At 33.2% G+C, this 20,410-nt stretch overlaps 2 protein-coding genes and 1 long non-coding RNA gene across 8 annotated transcripts in view; all 3 read left to right on the top strand.

Annotated features, from left to right (window-relative positions):
* LOC131955701 (putative methyltransferase DDB_G0268948) overlaps positions 1-20,410 on the top strand; it is a 66,512-nt gene that overhangs the window by 34,555 nt on the left and 11,547 nt on the right. For 2 of the 6 annotated variants that reach the window (XM_059319924.1, XM_059319923.1), the window contains exons 3-6: positions 15,398-15,616; positions 17,701-17,864; positions 18,890-18,998; positions 19,393-19,490. In XM_059319924.1, coding sequence (XP_059175907.1) covers positions 15,398-15,616; positions 17,701-17,864; positions 18,890-18,998; positions 19,393-19,490 — 590 coding nt within the window. Of the gene's footprint in view, positions 1-15,059; positions 15,211-15,397; positions 15,617-17,700; positions 17,865-18,889; positions 18,999-19,392; positions 19,491-19,859; positions 19,992-20,410 lie in introns of those variants that run through there. The other 4 variants (XM_059319921.1, XM_059319920.1, XM_059319922.1 and 1 more) reach the window with 3 other exon arrangements.
* Positions 611-2,765, top strand: LOC131955703 (uncharacterized). Its single transcript, XR_009388880.1, has 3 exons — positions 611-710; positions 1,362-1,493; positions 2,587-2,765. It is a non-coding gene; the product is annotated as an uncharacterized LOC131955703 (long non-coding RNA).
* LOC131955702 (putative methyltransferase DDB_G0268948) lies at positions 6,794-10,051 on the top strand. Its single transcript, XM_059319926.1, has 5 exons — positions 6,794-6,954; positions 7,125-7,343; positions 7,775-7,938; positions 8,645-8,753; positions 9,922-10,051. The coding sequence occupies exons 1-5, from the start codon at positions 6,910-6,912 to the stop codon at positions 10,021-10,023; spliced, it is 639 nt and encodes a 212-aa protein (XP_059175909.1). The 5' UTR covers positions 6,794-6,909; the 3' UTR covers positions 10,024-10,051.

The raw sequence follows: 20,410 nt of genomic DNA, 5'->3' as shown, positions 1-20,410 counted from the left end.
GAAGTGTAAAATAAATCGAAGATTCAGTTTGAAGAAGTAGAAAGATGGATGTTATATCAAATTTAATTAGAAAAAATTACACGGAATCTAATACTTAAAAGATTTTTTTTTTCAACTGAGTCCAGTATTAGTTCAATAACGGAGTCGAGTTTGAACCCCGGGCAAGGAACTGACCAAATTAACACTTTGTATGCCGATGTCTAAAATACCAACTCTGCTAGATTGAACATCAAGGCTGACGGCGTAATCTTATTTCCAGAAATGTATAACTAGCCTGATAGTACGATTAATAGATGAACTATGTACAGTAAACAAATAGTTGAATCTTATTTCTGCACTCTCTTTAAAAAAAAAATACCAATTACCATCAATGCAATCGAATTGCCTCCCTTACGTATCTATTTATACAATATAAACTTAATTACAACTAGTCTGCAGCCAAATTTAGGCTAAATGTTTAAATAATTAATTAGGAGTACAGATCAGTACTTTCATTTATAGTAAACATGTAAATCATGAAAAAAATAGTCAGCTTAATGTATCTTATTTTCAAAGTGTTTCCTACATAATACGAAGCATCACTAATTAAATATTGTTTAAATGAATTAACAGCTGACGAAGACATTGTTTATAAACTACGTCACATCGAAGGTTCGTCACGTTTTCGACAAATATGAATCCCTGGATTTCCCTTTTAAGAACTTGAAAAGGTAATATACAGTTATCACTTTATTTAAAGTAAATTAACAACAGAGCTTATAGTTTAATTGTATTTTAATTAACGTGAATATAGAATGAAAGCAGCCTTATGTCTAACAAATTTAAAAAAAAACAATAATTAGAATATATGATTTGTTTTTAAGGATCGCATGCTTTGTTTTGAATTTTTTAAAAGATAATTTTTGTTCTACAATATAGCTCAGTGTATTTTAATTCACGTGAATATAGAATGATAAGCTCACGTCTATCAAATTAAAAAAAAGTAATTAAAAAATCTTTTTTAGAAATAAAATCAGTTATTCTAATTACTAAAGATGGGAAGCTATGTTTTGAATTTAAAAAACAACTTTGTTCTATAATATAACTCAGTGTTCTTAAACACAAATTTCCTTCAAATAAAAAGAAAAAAGTAAACTATTTTCCGCATTTCAAGTTTTTAATCAATGAGATTTTTTTTACATTAATAAACTTTGGAATAATATATGTAATAATACCTAGTAGAAATCAGTTGTAACCTGCATAATAAATTGTTAAATCTTCATTGGAAATCCAAAACCATATCACAGTTTGATTTTTAAAAATGTTTTAAATACTGTGAATTTTCTTTCATTTTTTTTTAAATTCTTACACTTAACAATCAGATACGAGGGTATCAAGGACACAAGAGAGATGACAGTTGACGAATATATGGGATTTCTAACCAGCATCCACTACGTCAACATGTATCTCATGGACAACCCTGACACGGACATTCTCAATGAAATGAAACAAAAGTAAGTCCTCTTAACGTTGGGTTCAATACGAATAAGCTTCGTTGCTATTTATGGTGGAATAATTATAACCAGTGGCGTAGCGAGGTCGGGTGTCACCCGGTGCGGCACTTAATGGTGTCACCCCCCCCCCCCCCCCCCCACAGAGGCGTCGCGACCCTTCCCGGGGACAAACTTTCAAGTTTTCGATTTGCACCCCCCCCCCTCAAACTTTCGATTTGCACCCCCCCCCTCAAGTTTTTCTCTCTATATTTTGCTATTTTTTTCCTTGGTGTCACCCCCCTAAATGGTGTCACCCGGTGCAGTCCGCACCCCCTGCCCCCCTCGCTACGCCCTTGATTATAACAATAATGGAGCCATGAACGGCCTCTGTAAAAACGTTTATGTCCAATTGATAATTCTCGCGTCGTTAAAAAAGCTAAGATATGGAATTCGGTTAATTTATATAACTCAAAAGGGTTTTAAAATATCTAGGTATTGCATGCATTGTTCATTATCTTTGTCATTTTTCTTTTTTTTTTCATTCCTTGTGGAGATTAGAGCTTCTGTCAAATATTTTCCCTGTCCACGGTGTCCTAACACTCTTTTCAGCTGTTTCCAATTCCTTCTCATCTGTACAATTTCTTCCAGCATACTACCTTGTGTCATGTCTTCCTGAGTCGGCATCTGCGGCGTTTGTATTGGGATTTCAATTCCAAGACCTTTGTCTCTATAGTCCGTGTCTTTTCTAATCATGTGTTCAATCCATTCATGCATTGTTATAAAATGTAAAATAATTGTTTCAGTACATTAGGAGACGAAATCATAATTCATTAAAACACTGCTCGCTATTTAATTCAGCATTATAATCTATAGTTAAAATAAGGTTTTAGTTTCTCATAATTGCACTACTAAAGAGACTAACGTTCTATTTTTGCATTTCTTTTGCCTATCTCAATTGAGATGCTATTTTATTTAATTCTGGTTTTCCTATTTTTATTGAATTTCTGTAATGATGTATTTGTATTTTTTTTATTGTTGTTTATTAATTTTATATTTTAATCATTTTTTGTTTTAAAAGTGTGTAATATTTTGTTGTTTTGATAACTCCTCACAGACTAATATCGACTTACGAAAAACAATCAGCTGTCAATGGACCAATCAAGGTGAAGAGCAACAGTGAGATAATCCTAATCCTCGGCAGAAATTAGACTGTTATTCAATAAACAAGTTTTCTAGCATATTTGGACATATTTTTAAAGTATATTCTTTATATAAAAGTTGAAACCCGCTTTTATGCCAGCATTACGTTTATTTTTATTTTAAAAACAATGCATTCTAACTTGTTTTTAGAATTTGGTTTTAATTACATGCTTCAAATAGGATAGTTTTAATTATATTTTTCGTAAGCATTCGTCTCGTTGAGAAGTGCTCATTGAATTTTTTTTTTAAATGTCTGTATACACACAAAGCGAAAAAGAAACAAAGCGAAATGTTGGTGAATATATATTTTCGAAACAATGTTTTTCTATTTTACTAAAAGCTAATTAATATTAAATACACATTTAATGAATGATTGAAACCTATGCGGATTCTATATTTATATATTAATGTATCTTCAGCTTTCAGCATTCATTTAACATTTTTAAAAAATTCTTTAAAATTTGTGGCTTAAGAGGAGACACCCCAGCTATTGAGAGGATGTTTCTATTATAGGCAATAGTACAGTTGTTAATTGGAAATGATTTATTTATTTTATTAGGGAAAATGTTAATATTATTTTAGGAAACTTAACATCATTTGTTATTGCCAAGAAAAGCTGTACCTGTATTTGTGTTAGTCTTGGTTTGGCTGTTTACTAATGCATGTAATAAATTTGTGAATAAAAAACGTACCTTAATAGCTAGTGTTTGTATACACAGGCGAGTGCAAGTACTAAGCCAGAGTATTTTTCAAATGGCGCTTTACATTTTTGCTTATTAAAATCTCTATCTTTTATGTAGACGAATTGCTTCCTTTCCATGATTCTGAGGCGTATTTGAAAAAATTATTTTACATCTTTTCTATGCATTTTCTTTGTCCACTTCTGCTGGTGAGTTCCACACTGATTTTAATTATTGTACGTCTATTTTTGTTGCATTTTGAATTGAATGAGTTGGTCAGTACCTGTACTTTAAAACAACTGTATTGTTTGATATTCTAACTGAACGCCCTCTTTAGTGGTTTATCTAAAATTAATATCTTGTGTGTAAACCTGGATTTCAGTTTAATTTAAATATAAAATAAATAAACTTCGAAACAAAGAAAACCATAAAATTCTAACGCATTAACTTAAATAAAGGGAGAAAGGATGTCCAAATAACAAACGGTATTTTTAGTTTAATGGTTTGATCCTGCCACACCTTAATGGAAAGTTGTCGCTTGTGTTCTCCTTGTGTAGCCCAAATACAGACCGTTAAGAAAAAGCCACATTGTTGAGTGACTACTTCCTTCCTTCCTTATACGGAAACCGGCTCAGAAGGTTCACTTCCATTAGCCAGGCAGGCCTTAGTGTGGCAAACCCCGAGAGAGTTTTCCACACCTCGGTCGCTTTTCCGTCGGCTCTCGCCGGGCTTTCCTTCCCCACCCACCAGACGCGGGAAGTCGTCCTACCGCCTGGTACCCAGCTTGATCGTGGGGGGCATTCTTGAGTGACTACTTTGTAGGGGAGAACGTAAACAGTGATGCTACATAATCCACACATTATGTGTTTGATTCCAAATTCTAATTAGAAATAAAGCAGACCTTTATTTGTGTACACAATCACGGTTGTAACGATCACGGTGTTATTGTGCTCCAAGTATGTCAGCACCGTGCTGATGTTCACTGTTGGAATAAAATCTGAATTTGAAAGTTATTTGTTTGAACACTCCTGTAACAACTTGGTCTGGATAGAGTAGCAAGAAAGCAAAACTCTATAAGTATCTCGTAACTGGTTTTATATTCTCCTTACAGTGGAAAATCGCCTACCTTATGAATGACGCTTTTGGTCAATTTAGTGAGATGTCAGTAAAAGCATGCAGTACTAACATTACGATGTTTTCCATATCGATGCGAAGACTTATTAATTCTGCCAACAAAATTAAATGTATAATATCCTAGAAATGAAAAGATGATAAACGTGTCATCATTCATTCTGATATTGAAAATGTGAACTGTAAATACAATAATTGTTTGTTGGTTTGTGTTTTTGGTTGTCGTTTATTTGTTGATTTGTTTTTTTTAGTTGTTTTTTTTTTGTTGTTGTTTTTATTTTTGTTTTTTTTTATTTTTGTTTTTTTTTTTTTTTTTTTTTTTTTTTTTTTTTTTTTTTTTTTTTTTTTTTTGCTTTTTTAATAAAATATGGATTCTTAATATTTAGCAAAATGAAAATTAAGTTATACTTTCGAACCTAAAGCTGATGGGGCATATGAAGAAATAGTGTGATCAACATTGGGTGGAATTAGAGGAGTTCTTCGTGACTGGGATCCGAGACTTGCGGGTTAGCAGTTTACTATCCGACCACGCCGTCCCATACCAAAATGATATAAGAGCCCTAAAATGTTGACTGTACGTCCGTTCTTAATTTAATACTCTATGACGACAGATGCTGGCTAATGGTTGTTTGAAGATCAATTCAAACGCCGCGGATAAAATTACAAAACTAGAGGTTATGACATTAATCGATTGATATGGGGCACCAGTTTTAATCCGGCTGACGTGCAATCGAACTAAACCGAAAAGTTAGAAAATAAGTTAACTGCGGTTGCGTGTAATTAAATAATAGGACTAACATCAATTAAATAGACCTAATTATTCGTATCGATTCCATCACCGTAAACTACATTAAAATTAGTCTTGATCTTACCTTCGCGATAGTGATAAAACTATAGAATAAACTAATTACTAGACTATGACGAAGACGTACCGTTAACAGGTATTTTACTTCGAATTTTACCTCGTAAAACATCTGGATGGGTTTCAAAATGGCAATAATAACCTAAATAACACTTCGAACACGCCCCCCCCCTCCCCTTTCAAGAAATAACAAAATGACATAACTGCATGTTATTGATTGTTATCTTAATACGTTTGTATGCCCTCGAGTGTGGATTAAACTATTGAATTTCAAAATAAATATTCGAAACATTATTAAGGGGTGCACAGAATTACGTATACAGTATACACCAAAGTAACCACGAAAATAAAAACAATACACGCCATAATTGTCACAGTAACAAAGTTTGTATACATCATAGGATCACGTCACAGACACCAAATTTGACAATCCAAGAAACACCGTATATAACAAAAAAGCCACACCAACAAAGACTGGCTACAACAAACTTACCGTGACGACCAATTTGCCGTGACAACATGAGCGCATACAACAAAATTGACAACACCGAAGACCGCTTACAACAAAGTGACTATACCAACAACAACCGCATTCAGCACCATATCAACCTGTTTATGTTACTATCTCATTTTTTCTCATTCGTTCTCTCTCTCTCCCTCTCTACCTCTCTCTCTCTCTCTCTCTCTCTCTCTCTCTCTCTCTCTCTCTCTCTCTCTCTCTCTGTCATTTGTGCCTCTCTTTCTCCTTCTCTCTAATTTTCTCATTTTTTCTTATACAGAAAACTTGCACAGTAATGTCCCTTAGATAAATAATTACTTTATTGGAACTCATAACAAAGCGGCGAATATAACATCAGTGGCGTAGCGAGGTCGGGTGTCAAACTTTCAGTTTTCGATTTGCACCCCCCCCCCCCCACACTCGAATTAATCACTCGAATTAATCACTTAATTAAGAGGAATTATCATTTTTTTAACTATTTTTCGCCTTGGTGTCACCCCCCTAAATGGTGTCACCGGTGCAGTCCGCACCCCCGCCCCCCCCCCCCCCCCCTCGCTACACTACTGTATAACATTGTATAGTAGCGTACTACTTTTGTAAAGTTTATATACTGTATTTAATAAATTCTATGGTCACATACTACCATGTTGAGTGGCTGCTGGCCCTCTCACATTACGCTACAGCTTATTAAGTTGCTGTAACCTGTTTTAAATATTGGTTAATCTCCACGCAAATAGGAATACGTACCTTATTCCCCTCGATATACATTGCGGTATCTCATGCAATCTAATGCACTTCAACAGCGTATTAAATAGATATAACTTAATAGTATTTATGTAAATTAAATTTGTCACATGCCATTTGGAGGTTATTAAATTACACGAGCCTTGTGATGAAGGGGCCAATAAAAAGCTCGATATAAATCCACATGGCCCACGGTTATGTTGTGTTTGGATGTTGGGAATTTTGTGGTTGGTTTTGTGGGACTCTAGTAATTGTTGGTTTAGAGTCAATTTAAAAAAAACGGTTGAAGTAAGCTGATCATACGGAAACTGTAACGAAAAAATGGATAAAATCCCACAAATAGAAGATGTTTTAAAAGTTGTTAAGGTAAGGATTAGTAGATGAAATAGCCTACCTACTTAGGTTATAGACTATATAATTAAATAACACTCAGAAGCTCAAAACCAATGTTCTACTACTAACTAAGGTGTTCAAAACATTATTAGTAGTAAACAGCAAAATTACTGTTTAAAAATATGTTTCTTTGTGTTGTATAGAATACGCCGACCAAGTACGATAATCGGATCCATGAACTCCACAAGGGAGAGCACTTCTCTAAGATGTACGCGGCCTACAGGCCCCAATACCCACAAGAGATCTACGACAAGATCATGGCATACCACTCGGAGAACCCGAACAACGAGAGACAACTCGCTGTTGATGTTGGTTGTGGGACTGGACAGGGTACTCTGCCCTTGACTAAATACTTCAAAAAGGTTCCCAGACTATTGTAATGTTTTATTCATTTTTTTGTTTTTGTCGGGGAAGCTTTGTTTTGCTTTGTAGCTAGGCAGTAAATTGCTAATCAACGTCTTTAAGTACATTTTTATCATTGGAGATGGTGTTCGGCCTAAAGATTCTTGTATCTTTCGCAGGCACTTGAGAGATAGTCCAGTGACAATATGCTAGCGATTGTTGCTGAATTTTGTCTGACATGAGATACTCATGTGCAGTCACATTTAAAATTGACGATTCTGTCTCTATATGTGAAATCTTTAACCTCCTCTAATTGTTTGTTTATTTCAATTAACTAATTGCTAATTATATAATGTTTCATAGTTAGTTTTAATTTTCTTAATATTTAAAATGCTTCCATTCCATTTAGCAATGGAATATTTTAACATTGTTTTCACTGTTTTTATTCCAGGTGATAGGGACGGACGTGAGTGAAGACCAAATCAACAACATGCCGAAAAATGTTCCAAACCTGGAGTCTCACGTGTCGTTTGCAGAGGATCTCAAATTTCTGAAAGACGGAACTGTGGACCTAGTAACCATAGCAACAGCTCTCCACTGGGTGGATCATCCCAAGTACGATCGAACGCCACTAGCATCACAAGCTGCGTATTAAATAGCTTGAATAACTGTAACCTACATTATAAAAACGGTCATCCTAATTAAAATTTAATGCGATAAAACTTCATACTATTAATGTCATTGGTACAGTAAACAAAATATAAAACATAGTTACAATCGGTTACAAACCCAAAAACCCAAAACATTTTTTTTATTACGACCACCAAGCAGCGCTTTGAAATGAACATTTAAAATGGCACAGTACGAAAACCATCAACATCTGTTTAGACTACTAAAATGTTTAGACTACTATATATAATGTCAGTCTTATTTTCTTAATTTTTTTAAATATTTTTTTTTTTTGTAAAAGTCCGTCGGGCGGTCGGCCAAGTGAAGTACAGTTCATCTGTTTCTATGACATCGGCATATGAAGGGATAATGTTGTCCGCGCTATGTCTTTACTTCCCCATCAGAGCGAAGGGGAGGGGGGACTCAGTAACGTTGTACTGATTTGAAACCGGATTCGAACTCGACCACTAGACCAAGCGTTGTTGTTTTGTTTTTCTTTTGTTGCTATTGTTGTTTTGTTTGCTGGCTGGCTTTTTTTTTTTTGTAAAATTATTTTATTTAATTATTTTAAAAAAAAATTTATCCAATATTTTACATTCGTTTATGTATGTAATCCTATCCATGATTGAATACTAAAAAAATATTTTGGCAGGTTTTTTAAGGAAGTAGCACGAGTGTTAAAGCCAGGTGGGACTTTTGCCGCCTACACCTTCTGCAGTGATGCTATAGACAACACTGAGTGGCAAGCGCACTTCTTAGAGGTGATCCGTTTTACCTCTGTTCTTTTTATTTAACATGATATGCTTCAGATTGATAATATTTACTTTCATTAGATTCAGAAAAAAATCTCCCCTTTTGAACCTGACGGTCTGTGGGATAAGTGAAATAGAGTTTACCTGTGTCTGTGACTTCAGCATATGAAGGGAAATTGTGGTCAATAATATGCCAAGAAGAATTTACTTTTTGCCTAACGTGAGTTAGTTACCTATTAGAGAACGGTGGACTGAGTGACGTTTTACTTACCTGAACCCGGATTCGAACTTTCTGGTTAGCTTTTATCGGACAAGTATGAAAAAATATAGGAACCCTATAATATTGAAAGAAAGGGTAAAGTAAATCAAAGATTTAATTTTAAGAACTAGATAGATGAATCTGGTATCAACCTTATTAGAAAAGAATTACACAGAATCTAATAGGTAATGGAAAGAATTTTTTTTAATGAGTCTAGTATTAGTTCCAAAATAGGGACTTAAATACCAACTCTGCCAAAGTGAACATCAAGACTCATTGTGTAAACTTATTTCAGGAAACTTGATAACAAGCCTCATTAGTGTATTATGTTCAGTAAACACATACTTTAAGCTGATTTATGTTATTTTCTCTAATTTAAAAAAAAAGACAAATTACCATCTGTAACGTGGCCGAGATGTTCATAACGAAAGAGTGTAGGCACGGAGAGATTCGGTGTGAGAGCGGCCTCCCCTTAGAAGTGTGTGAACGGTAGTGTGTAAGCGGTGTGTGTAGAGTGTAACCCGAGCATAGCAAGTAGGAGTGTTTTTGGTTTGAATGTTACCTGTGTTCCTCTGTAGAAGTTGGAAATTATATTTTACTATTACATTTGAACTGTTTTCATTTGTGTTATACTTGGTTCCAACATTAAATTGAAAGTTGACCGTAACACCATTAGTGCAATCGAATTACCTCCCTCACGTTTTTATTTATACTATATACAAGTTAATTACAACTGGTCCGAAACAAAATTTAGGCTTAATGTTTCACAAAATTTAACAAAAAGAAGGATCAGTACTTTCACTAATAGTAAACATGTTAGTCATGAATAAATAGTCTGCTTTATTTATTTTATTTTCAAAGTGTTTCCTACTTAATGCGAAGCATCACTAATTAAATATTGTTTAAATGAATTAACAGCTGACGAAGACATTGTTTGTAAACTACGTCACATCAAAGGTTCATCACATTTTCGACAAATATGAATCCCTGGAATTCCCTTTTAAGCACTTGAAAAGGTAATATACAGTTATCACTTTATTTAAATTAAATTAACAACAAAGCTTATAGTTTGATTGTATTTTAATTCACGTGAATATAGGATGAAAGCCTTATGTCTTTCAGATTATTAAAAAAAAAATAATTAGAACTTCTGATTTAGAAATAAAATCAGTGATTTTAATTAGCCTCTACTAAAGATCGCATATATATATATTGAATACAAAAAGATAATTTATGTTCTACAATTTAGCTCATTGTTCTTCGACCAAAATTTGCTTCAAATAGCAAGAAATCAAAACTACTTTCCTCATTTCTGCTTTTCTATCAATGAGCATGTTTACATTAATGAACTTGCCTCGCACTCTAATAATAACTAGTAGAAATCAGTTGTAACCTGCATAATGAATGGTTAAATCTTCAGTTGTAACCCAAAACCATAAAACAGTTCGATTTAAAAAATGTTTTTAAATATTGGGAAATTTTTTTACAACTTTTTTTTTAATTCTTTCATTTAACAATCAGATGCGAAGGTATCAAGGACACAAGAGAGATGACAGTTGACGAATATATGGGATTTCTGACCAGCATCCACTACGTCAACATGTACATCATGGACAACCCGGATACGGACATTCTCAATGAAATGAAACAAAAGTAAGAACTCTTAAATTTGGGTTAAATACGAATAAGCTTTTCGCTATTTATGGTGGAACCAAATGTTTTAATAATTATAACAATAATGGTGCCATGACCTGCCTCTGTTAAAACGTCTATGTCGAATTGATAATTCTCGTGTCGTTAAAAAAGTTAAGCTATGGAATACAGTAAATTTATATAACTCAAAAAGCTATAAAAAAAAATATCTAGGTATTGTATGCATTGTTCATTATAGTCATTTTTCTTTTTTTTCTTTCCTTGTGGAGCTTAGAGTTTCTGTCATTTTTTTCCCTGCCCACGGTGTCCTAACACTCTTTTCAGCTGTTTCCAATTCCTTCTTATCCGTACAGTTTCTTCCAGCACGATACGCCGCCATGTCTTCCTGAGTCGGCATCTGCGTCGTTTGTATTAGGAGTTCAATTCCAAGGCCTTTGTCTATATCGACAGTGTCTTTTCTAATCGTGTGTTCAGTCCATTCATGCATTGTTATAAACTGTAAAATATTTTTAGTACAGTTGGATACGAAACTATAATTCCTAACACCACCGCTAGCTGTATAATTAAGCAGTATAATCTATAGTTATAATAAGGTTTTAGTTTCTCATAATTGTACTATCCAAAAGACTAAAGTTCTATTTTTGCATATATTTTTTTGCATATCTCTATTTCGATATTTTATTTATTTCAGTATGTTTTTATATTTTTTAAATCTATGTCATGTTCTACTTGTTAACAGTTTCTGCAATGTTGTATTTGTAATTTGTGTTGTTTTATTGTTTTTTTTTTTGTTTGGTTGTTGTTGTTTTTTTATTTCTTTTTTTTTTTAATTTTATCTTTATTCTTTTTTTTTTGTTTTAATTGTGTGTAATATTTTGTTGTTTTGATTACTCCTCACAGACTAATATTGACTTATGAAACACAATCAGCTGTCAATGGACCAATAAAGGTGAAGAGCAACAGTGAGATCATCCTAATCCTCGGGAGGAATTAGACTGTTATTCAATAAACAAACTGTTTTAGAATATTTGGACCTATTTTTTAATTTTATTGTCAATTTCAAAGTTGAAAACTACTTTTCACGCCACCATTACGATGTTTTTTTCATTTTAAAAGTAATGTATTTCATCTTTTTTTAATACCTTAGACTTAATTACATGCTTCAAATATGAAAGTTTCTGATGTAGATAGTGCATAGTTTGTCTGAATTATTTTTTTTTTCTTGCATCACTCATTTTATTTTACACTCATTTTTGTTTTCAAACTTTTTTTTTTCATTTCATACTTTTTCTTTTACATTTTATAATTGTTGTATAAACTAATAAACTTTTTTTCTTCTATTTAAACAATTTTATGTTGACTTTTTTTTATTTCTTTAGACTTTGTTAACACAGTTCAATAGTAGAAAATACAAGCTGTACTCTTCAAATTAAAGTCTCTCGTTAAAACTTGCATCATTTTGAAAATGTTTCAAATAACTGAAATTACTTACTAAAACACTTTAAAGTAACAGAAAAACATGGTACAATTGTAGTAAGATGGTAACACTGGGAATATAAGTGGGTCTTAATAAAAATAATAATAAATAAAACTCAAATATTGGACGTCAGATGTGTTATCAGAAACAAAATGGATATAGCCCTACAGCGTTTTGTAGCTTAGCAAAGCTGGATATACATCATTTTGCAACGACACGCAAATTTTGGACCAAAAATAAGCATCTTTTTATACAGATCCATTTCAAAACCTATTCTAGTCCTATTTATATGAGGGTTATGTACCTAAATTGATAAACAGTTTTAGCATAATGTACAATGGCTTTGTGTAGGAGAAATGTGCGATTTTCTCAAAACCCAAATTTTGGATATATTGCATTTTGAAAATCAATTCTTCATTTTTAGTTTTATTGTTTGACGACTCTGCCATATAATGATTGAAAGTTTGTCTTCCACTTGTGTAGCCCAACTACAGACCGTCAAGAAAATGTCACATTGTTGTGTGACTACTTTGTAGGGGAGAACGTAAACAGTGATGCTACATAATCACTAAAGTCCGAATTTGATTCTAATTAGAAATAAAGTAGGCCTGTATTTGTCTACAAGATCACGGTTGTAACGATCACGGTGTTATTGTGCTCCAAGTATGTCAGTACCGTGCTGATGTTGTTCACTGTTGGAATAAAATCTGAATTTGAAAGTTAATTGTTGGAACACTTCTGTAACAATTTGGCCTGGATAGAGTAGCGACAAATATATCGTTCTTTATCTTTTGAATGGAGGTTTATGGCGAGATGGAAGTAGTTGAATGCAGTTCAAACTTCAGGAAATTGTTTTAGAAATTCTCCCATAGCTGCCATTTCAATGTCTGTGAAAATAATTATTAATTCTGTCAACATCTTCCTAGATATGAAAATATTATAAACGTGTCATCTTTCAGTCTGATGTCTAAAAGTGATGTGTAAATACAATAATTGTTGTTGTTATGTTGTTTAGCTGCTGGTTTTTATAAATGATAGATTCTAAACATTTATCAAAATAAAAATTAAAGTTACATATTCGCTGATGGGGCAGAAGAAATAGATTTCCCCTTTGTCTATGACATTGGCATATAAAGTTATAGTGTGGTCAGCACTGTGGGGCTCAGAAACGCCCTACTGACTCGGGCCTGGGAACTCGAGACTTGCGGGTTAGCAGTTTACTATCCAACCACGCCGCCTGATATGAAAATGAAAAAGATCCCTAAAATGTTGACTGTACTCCTGTTCTTAAAATACTCCATGACAACATATGCTGGCTAATGGTTGTTTGAAGATCAATTCACACGCCGCGGATAAAATTACAAAACTAGAAGTTATGGCATTAATTGATTGATATGGGGCACTTACTTTAATCGGGCTGACGTGTAATCAGCCTAAACCGAATAATTTGAAAATACGTTAGCTGCTGTTGAGTGTAATTAAATATTAGGACTAACATCAATTTACCAGGCTTAATTATCGTTATCGATTCCATCACCGAAAACTACATCAAAATGTAGTCTTGATCTTGCCTTCGCATTAGTGATAAAACTATAGAATAAACCCATTACTAGACGATGTTGAAGACGTACCGTTAACTGTATTTTACACAGTGGCATAAAATACTTTTTGCTTCGTAATGCATCTAAGAGGGTTCCAAAATGCCAATAATAATAATCTAAATTAAAATCCGAACATGTCCCCGTCACCTTTCAAGAAATTTAAAAAATGACATAAATACATGTCATTTATTGTGTGTGGATTAAACTATTGCATTTCAAAGTAAATATTCGAAACATTATAAAAGGGTGCTTTAGAATTTCTAATACAACAAAATAACCACGACAATAAAAATAGAACAAAAAGTTTGTATACAACAAAGGATTTTGTCACATACAACAGATTTGACAATCCAAGAAACACCGTATATAACAAAAAAAAAAGCCACATCAACAAAGACTGGCTACAACAAACTTACCGTGAAGACCATGTTGTTGTGACAACATGAGCGCATACAACAAAATTGACGACAAAATCAAAGATCACTTACAATAAAGTGACTACATCAACAAAGAAAACTCACAACAAAGTGACCACACCAACAAAGAAAACTCACAACAAAGTGACCACACCAACACAGACAACTCACAACAAAGTGACCACGCCAACAAAGACCGCACACAACAAAGTGTCCACACCAACAAAGACCGCACACAACAAAGTGACCACATCAACAAAGCACACACAATAAAATTGACTATAACACCAAAGACCGCTTACGACTAAGTGATCACAGCAACAATAATCGCATACACCATGACAACCTCTTTATGTTGCTATCACATTTTTTCTCACTCGTTCTTTCTCTATGTCCTTCCTGTCTCTTTTTCTCCTTCTCTCTAACATTTTTCTTTCTAACGTTTTCTCTTATGCAGAAAAATATTTTTCCTTATTTGGAACTCATAACTATGGGAAGTTTTTAAAGGGGCGAATATAAAATTATGTAGTAGCGCACTACTTTTGTAAAGCTTGTAAACTGTATTTAATTCATTCAGTGGTCACATACTACCATATTGAGTGGCTGCAGGCCCTCTCACCTTACGCCACAACCTATTAAGTTGCTGTAACCTGTTTTAAATATTGGTAATTCTCCACGTAAATGGGTAAAGGTACCCTATTCCCCTCGATATACATTGCGGCATCTAATGCAATCTAATGCACTTCTACAGCTTATTAAATAGATACAACTTAATAGTATTTATGTAAATTTAATATGTCACATGTCGTTTGGAGGTTATTAAATTACACGTGCCATGTGATGAAGGGGCCAATAAAAAGTTCGATATAAATCCACGTGACACACGGTTGTGTTGTGTTTGGGTTTTTGGGAGTTGTGTTGTTGGTTTTGTGGGACTCGTCGCTGTTGGGTTAGCGTCAATTTCAAAAGAAAACTTGAATTTAGCTGATCATACGGAAAACGTATAAACAACAAAATGGATAAAATGCCACAAATTGAAGAGTTTTTAAAAGCTGTTAAGGTAAGGATTAGTAGATGAAATAGTATGTTTAAATTATTTTCGCCTACCTACTTAGGTTATAGACTATATAATAAATAACGCTAAGCAGTCCAAAACATGATTCTTCTACTGACTATGATGTAAAAAAAATTATAGGTAGTAAACAGCAAAACACTTGTTTAAAATAATTTTTTTCTGTATTGTACAGAACACGCCGACCAAGTACGATAATCTGATCCATGAACTCCACAAGGGAGAGCACTTCTCTAAGATGTACGCGGCCTACAGGCCCCAATATCCACAAGAGATCTACGACAAGATCATGGCCTACCACTCGGAGAACCCGAAGAATGAGAGACAACTCGCTGTTGATGTTGGTTGTGGGACTGGACAGGGTACTCTGCCCTTGACGAAATACTTCAAAAAGGTTCCTAAACTTCAGTTATTTTCCCACGTTTTCTTTAACTTGCTTTCGCGTCTCTTTGTTTGTTTGTTTTTCCAATCAAATCTTGCGATCGAAATTTCGGGCACTTCCCAGTTAGCTAGCGCGCTGAAATTTTCAGGGAAGCTTAGTTTCCGATGACAATATAATATTCAATTATTAATTTTACTAAATTGATCCATGGAAATATTATATTGATCATTTTAGACCCCTATCGATTTGTACAAAAAAAAGGAGATAACCTAGTAATTGTAATTTGATAAAACAAGGTTCGGTACTTTCCCTCTTCTGGCTTACTGAAGGAGCAAGCACGCGATTGGCTGAGTAGTGGTCACGCGGTGTTTGTGTACAAACCTTTGCAAATCTGACTGATCAGGAAGTAGAATGTTGATGGTCGAATGGTTTGCACGCGAGGGCAAAATGGTGAAAGCGACGGCAACACAGAAGAAACTTCGATTGGAAAAGGCACGTGTTTTTTACAAGTTGTCTTCGTTTATTAAAAAAAAAGTGAATGCGAGAAGATAAAATCGATAGCAAGATTTGAATGCAAACAAACAGACAAAGACTAAAAAGTAGAAAATAATTATCATTAAAAATTAAAAAAAAAACCACGTTTTCTGATTGAACTAAAAAGTAGAAAATAAATGCTATACATCACAATAATGCACGCGATCACTCTACTATAAGCGATCGTAAACTGCGTGCGCATTATGACAAAAAATGAAAACGTGGGGCGCCGTGGTTCTCTTACAGTTTCTAATACTGTTGACTCTATACAAGCTCCCTAATAAAACTCAATAGTATTATCTAATCAATAGTAATATAACTTTTACATCTGATATTAACAATGACCGATAAAAAAAATTTACTTCGGCGCCCCACGTTTTTCATTTTTTGTCATAATGCGCACGCAGTTTGCGATCGCTTATAGTAGAGTGATCGCTTGCATTATTGTGATGTATAGCATTTATTTTCTACTTTTTAGTTCAATCAGAAAACGTGGGTTTTTTTTTTAATTTTAATGATAATTATTGTTATTCAATTATGTTTTGTATGTTCTTGTAGACCGGCGCTGGCATGTAAATGTGTAGTGGACTACTCACTTACGAGGTCTTCTCTCGAGTCTGTGGGAAGCATTTGACTAAATTGTAGTGCTTACCACATATTACTTTCATTTGCTGGGGTCAAATAAAAAACTTTCTATGAACAATCATGGACTGTAACGAATAATTATTACCTTTATACTTGTATTTTATAACTTGCACATACTTTTTTTTATTGAGGCTGATATTTTTCATTGCGCTTAGTTATAGACATGCAGAATATATTCATCATTCGGGCATTTGTCGCATTCGGGCAAGTGTCCATTTGGGAAATCGGTCTTCGGGCAAACGGCATTCAGGCAAGTGTCTTACAAGAAAACGTCCGGCTCCCATTCTTTTCAAACCCCAAGACTATTGAGCATTTGTCAGTAGTTTTTCTGTTATGCATCTTCTGAAGATTTTCCTGTCTTTATTCTTCTTGCTGTGTCACTTTCATCCGATCTAATATTTGATAGACCACTCATCCGCTCTTATGTTTGATAGACCAAACATTCAGCGTTATCTTTTCCTAATTACTTCTGAATCGATTTACATTTCAATTTTTATCATTCGAGATGGCGTTGTGCCCAAAGATGCATTGTATTTTTCGCAGGCACTTGGGAGATAGTCCAGTGACAATATGCTAGCAATTTTTGCTTTCCAGCTTCACTAACGAACAGAACGAAGTTAAAACTTTATTTTTTTAAAGTCTGAATTTGGTCTTGCATGAGATTCTTTTCGATCGCATGTTTTTTGTATTGTGGCAAATGCTAGCTTGGCTTCAGTGATTTAGTTTCAGTGGTGCAGTCACTTTCATAATTGACGATTCTTTCTAAATATGTGAAATCTTTTACTTGCTCTACTTGTTTATTTTAACTGATTTATTGCTACTTATATAATGTCTCATAGTTAATTTTAATTTTTCCAATATTTAATATGCTTCCAAAATAGAATATTTTAACATTGTTTCCACTGTTTTTATTTCAGGTGATAGGGACGGACGTGAGTGAAGACCAAATCAACAACATGCCGAAAAATGTTCCAAACCTGGAGTCTCACGTGTCGTTTGCAGAGGATCTCAAATTTCTGAAAGACGGATCGGTGGACCTCTTAACCATAGCATCCGCTCTAGACTGGGTCGATCAACCCAAGTATGTCCAAACTCTACTTTCATTACATATTGGCTTTATAAAAAAACTTGACATTTTTTATTTAAATATCACGTTAACCACGTTTTTACCTGCAACAACTGTGAAATATTGGTAATTTTTTAATAAGTTATGCTTACATATGTTTGTAATTTTATTCGCTATCAGTGTTAATTCTGGGGTTGCAAGAAACTGTTTCTTTTAAAATGACTTTAAATTATCCTATAATATTTGACCACAAATGCATACAGCTGTGCAAATATTTAAATTTATTTTTAAAATAATTTATGTTTAAAATAAACCGAGAGTGATCTCCCCTAAACTTTCTCGAATATTCTTACATAATTTGGAATATAGACATGATTTTTAATTACTTAAACTTTTAAAAATAGAATAGAATCTCATAAAAAAGAATTGCGCACCAAGCGAACGCCAAAACAAAATGTGCATAATAGTGTGCAATATTATTAGTACTTTATAAATTTACAAGCGTTTTTTTTTAGATATCGGAAATAGCGTAAATTAGCAATTCCGGTCAACGGAAATAACTCAAAATTTTACAGAAGGTAGAAAAGTAGATCTTTTACTTACTTGCGAAATTTCATTTATCTATCTGAAATAATACTCAAGTTATAGGCTTTTGAAAAATTCAAAGTAGAAAAAATACCACTTCCGTTTTTCGGAAATCGCTCAAAAGTTGATACGGATCTACGATTTTGATAAAATAATTATATATGAAATTTCATCAACCTAGCTGTAACGGTACTCAAGTCATCGTGTTTACACACAGACAGACAGACACACACACACACACACAGACATACGGACAAGATTGCAAAATTATGTTTTTCCGTATCAGTGAGATGTAAAACGTCGAGATTTGTAAAAATCTCGATTTCTTTTTTGCACGATTACAAGACTTTCTCTATACTTCGTATGCACGAGAAAGTAAAAATATACATATCTATTGTATATCACTATTGTGTATTAGTGTATTTCTATTACAATGCTAAACTATTATTGGCCAGATTTCTTAAGGAAGTAACCCGTGTGTTAAAGCCAGGTGGGACTTTTGCCACGTACACTTTTAATGGTGACATTATTGACAATGTTGAGTGGCAGACATACTTTTATGAGGTAATTAATTTTATTTGCTTTTTAACATTTAGTTTTGTCATTAATTCAGCATAAAGGTATTCTCATATTGAGTACAGAACATGTTAAATTTTTAAAAAGAAACACGGGATCGATATTTGCTAGATACGAAAAAAGCAATAAATAATGTAACTTCTAATTTTGATTTCTCATATTATTAGCAGGGCATCACGCCTATATTAATTTTCAATATGTTTATTCAGCGTTGTTTTTTTTCATATCTGGAGATAAGTTTCTTTTATTAAGATCCCTAGGAATAAATTAATACATTTAGGGAAATGACACAAAATAACAACACGACATATTACGTAATAACATACAAACATTCGAATGTATGCCACATATTGATACAAATAAAACTTTTCTCAAACTATAGCTGACGAAGACGCTGTTTATAAACTACGTCACATCAAAAGTTTGTGTCGTTTACGACAAATATAAATCACTGGACTTCCCTTTTAAAGAAATGAAAAGGTATTACGTGAATATACTTAAAATATTTTGTCTAAATTACAAATAACAAATAACGGATTAGATTTTTAACAACTACCGATAATTTAAATTGCTTTGTTTTTTTTTAAATCTGTTTGATTTATAATTCATTACATATCTATGCTTCGTTTTATTAAATATGGCTTTAAGTATTTATAAAACCAACTCAGCTTAAAAGGTTACTTAGATTTATTTGGTATAGTGAATCATAATTACGGAAACAAATGCCAATCAATGCTGGATTATGCATTGAATTTTTAAATCTTAGTGTTAATTCAATTACTACGAAGTATCTACCATAATGTCTTTAAATCATAGCACTTTAACTATATCTTATCTAACAATCCACAGATACGAGGGAATCAAGTTTACAAAAGAGATGACGGTTGATGAGTATATTGGATATATCTCCAGTTTCCACTGCGTTAATATGTATATCCTGGACAATCCTGACAGCGATATTCTTGACGAAATGAAACAAAAGTAAGACTCACTTTTTAAACATGTGTTAATAATTGAATATTGTTCGCTTCTGGGTAAAGCTTAGTACCAAAAGTTCTAGCAATTGTAATGATGGTAGTCCCTAAAAAGACATTACTTAACGTGTAGCCTATCTGGAATATGTTACGTTGTGGTTACTATTTTGGTTTGGTTGCAATTTGGTGTGTCGTAATAAAGGAGAGAAAAAGCTCTTCAATAAAGATGTACAAAACATAATCGATGTGATAATATCAAGAATATGCAAGGATTTTTGTTTTTTAAAAGCCAGTGAAATTTATTACATTTTCAATAATTCTGATGTTTAAATTAAAAGCTGATCCTTGTAGAAAAAGAAAATTATATTTTAGTATATTATCTTAAAATTAAGCAATGAATTAAATTAAACTACGCATCTATTTTTT

The sequence above is a fragment of the Physella acuta genome, unplaced genomic scaffold (assembly GCF_028476545.2).
Source record: "Physella acuta isolate Inbredline_101_S28 unplaced genomic scaffold, ASM2847654v3 ptg001095l, whole genome shotgun sequence".
NCBI lineage: Eukaryota > Metazoa > Mollusca > Gastropoda > Physidae > Physella > Physella acuta.
This window is presented reverse-complemented; position numbering and strand designations above follow the sequence as displayed.

Bases quoted from the DNA above. Each gene is read 5' to 3' on its own strand.
- LOC131955702 (XM_059319926.1), top strand. From the start codon at position 6,910: ATGGATAAAATCCCACAAATAGAAGATGTTTTAAAAGTTGTTAAG. The intron at 6,955-7,124 runs GTAAGGATTAGT...TGTGTTGTATAG, and splicing joins ATGTTTTAAAAGTTGTTAAG to AATACGCCGACCAAGTACGA. The intron at 7,344-7,774 runs GTTCCCAGACTA...TTTTTATTCCAG, and splicing joins TGACTAAATACTTCAAAAAG to GTGATAGGGACGGACGTGAG.